This window comes from Engraulis encrasicolus, chromosome 1, assembly GCF_034702125.1.
Source record: "Engraulis encrasicolus isolate BLACKSEA-1 chromosome 1, IST_EnEncr_1.0, whole genome shotgun sequence".
NCBI classification, from domain to species: domain Eukaryota; kingdom Metazoa; phylum Chordata; class Actinopteri; order Clupeiformes; family Engraulidae; genus Engraulis; species Engraulis encrasicolus.
In genome coordinates, this window is record NC_085857.1 from 13,237,787 (window position 1) to 13,240,286 (window position 2,500).

At 39.3% G+C, this 2,500-nt stretch overlaps 1 protein-coding gene across 1 annotated transcript in view; it reads right to left on the reverse strand.

Moving 5' to 3' along the window:
* capn9 (calpain 9) overlaps positions 1-2,500 on the reverse strand; it is a 36,299-nt gene that overhangs the window by 18,016 nt on the left and 15,783 nt on the right. Inside the window, exons 8-10 of the mRNA XM_063197727.1 lie at positions 2,206-2,291; positions 1,044-1,121; positions 198-358 (exon numbers count right to left, since the gene is read on the reverse strand). Coding sequence (XP_063053797.1) covers positions 198-358; positions 1,044-1,121; positions 2,206-2,291 — 325 coding nt within the window. The remainder of the gene's footprint in view (positions 1-197; positions 359-1,043; positions 1,122-2,205; positions 2,292-2,500) is intronic.

Sequence of the window (2,500 nt, forward strand, 5' to 3'; positions counted from 1 at the left end):
CTACATCCTCTGATGCACTTACAGTACCCTCCCACCCCCACCCCCACCCCCGTTTTCACAATGGTTATCATGAATAACCTTGATTTTTTATACTATTTATTTTGGAATACTTTTAAACCTCCTGTAAGATAACTCATTGTTTTATAATAAAGTATTCCTAAACATAAAATAAAATCTTTCTCTCTGCATCTCTTCACCTATAAAGTTTCTGCATCCTCCGGCGGTGGATCCTCGTATCCAGTTGCCCTCGAACATGTTCACCTCCCACTTCCTCTTGACGTTGTCCGTCAGGGAGTCGGGCGTGAGGTTGCAGATCTCAATCTTGTCATAGTTGGCCTTGAAGTCATCAAACTCCATCCTGCCAGGAGGAGAGAGAGAGAGATCAAGAGGGAGAGAAAGAAATAATACAGAATGAATGAATACAATATGTCAGTTCAGATTTCAGAGTGAGTTCAGATGCAAAACCCTCTGTGGTAAATTATTTTTTATCATAAATGTATTTCAAATTGCAATTTTGTTTTGTCATTCAACAAGTCAATTAAAATCAATAGTGGGTGAAGTGATTGTGGGGTTTCCTAAAATGATACAGCTTATTTCTGAGCATTCTGAGGGTTTGGGATCTACAGTAAACTCCTCAATGGCTACGGTTACATGATGGTTTTAATTCTGAATTAAATAATTCAGATTTAAATGGTTCCCCTCAAGTTTGCTTTGATCCTTCATGTAATTCAGAATTAAGAGGCGTTCACATAACGTTTTCAAAGCAGAATTAAGCTTTATTCAGAATTAAAGCCATTCAGAATGAAATGTCTCATGTAAACGTAGCAATTGTAGCCTACCTTTGATGGGTTGACAACATGACAGCATTGAGGTCAGGGGGTCCGATCAGAGCCATGAGGAAATATTTGCAAAAAATATTTGTGCAGTATGCGAGAAATTGTACTGTAAATGATTCACATCTTTAGACCCCTGAAGATAACAGTTTAGAAATCTAATGGTAAGAGTTGAAGTGATCCAAACATAGCTGTAATAGTTACACTGACCAGAATTCTCCGTCGTCCTTGGCGTGGCGTAGGATGCGATCCCTGTCCGCCTTGTCAATCATGTTCCACTCCCTGGAGCTGTGGACGACACAGAGACATTACTCAACAATCTCCAAGACTTAAATCCCACAACAAACACAATTTAGTTTCTCAACAATTTCTTACAAGGAGTGACACTGTCCCCCTGTAGTATCTTCCTGGAAATCAAGGATAAATTCACTCCTTACAGATTTTCTCAATTGGTTTTGTACATTTCGCACAACAGAATAATCATTCTCAAAACTTCTTGCTCAGTTGTGACTTCCTGGTGTTACCTGTGCACATGGTCAAATCAGTTTCTCATTGTTTTCGGCATATAGCAAATGCTCTCGTCCACCATGCCATGGCTGTGTACAATTCTCAGTGATTTCGTACATTATCAATTGCTTTTGTCATATCACTCAAAAAGCTTTGTCACTGAATGCATGAAACTATCTCAATCTTATCTGATCAATGTAATATAAAACTGAATTCACAACATTTCCCATCCAATCTAAACAACATTTCGCCTCAGAAAAGATCCTCAAGAGTGTACTATTCAATTGACAACATGAGAAATTGATTTGACTAGCTTGTCCATACACTATGACACAATGACTAACCATTCTGCTGGCGCTGATACGTTCATTGACACAAAAACTTGGTTTTTGAAAGACAAATAAGGGTTTTGAGCAAGAGACTCGGTTTTGCAGGTTATCCACCGTGTTTTGCCATTTGTTAAAGCTGTTATGAGAATGAATATTATGTTTTGCAAATTGCGAGAGAGATTCGAGAAATGTACAAAACCAATTGAGAAATACTGTAAGTCTTAAGTTTTTCTTTTGTGTCAGACATGAAAAAGTTGTATCCTTTACCTGACATGGTTGGAATGTATAACTTCCGTCTTCATCAGAGGGTCACTGGGATGTGGATGCGTGACATGCTTTAAAATCAGCTGATGCTTTAAAGCATGTCACGCAACAATACCATCTATGTGACCCTCTGATGAAGACAGAAATTACACCACTGAAATATGTCAGGTAAAGGATAAAACTTTTACATATCTGAAACAAAACCAAAACTAAAGACTTGATTTAACAGTTATACATAATGAATGTAGGCTAATACATCGTAATAAACTCACTCGTCGCTCCAGCGTCCGTTCCACTCCACCTGGCCCCATGGGTTCCTCACCCGAATCAACTGCACCTTCTGCCCCCTGTAGTTCACCTGTGGAATAACACCACCACACAAGACAGACTGGCCATTTCTCAATTGTTCTAGTAAGCACACTTGGAAGTGTGTCTGCCTAATTAGTCACGCCCAGTGATTGGACACTTCAAAGAGTTCACCAGAGAGTATCCAATCACTGGGAGTGACTAATTAGGCTGACACACTTTCAAGTGTCTGTACACAGTGGGTCTTTCTCAAAACCTAGG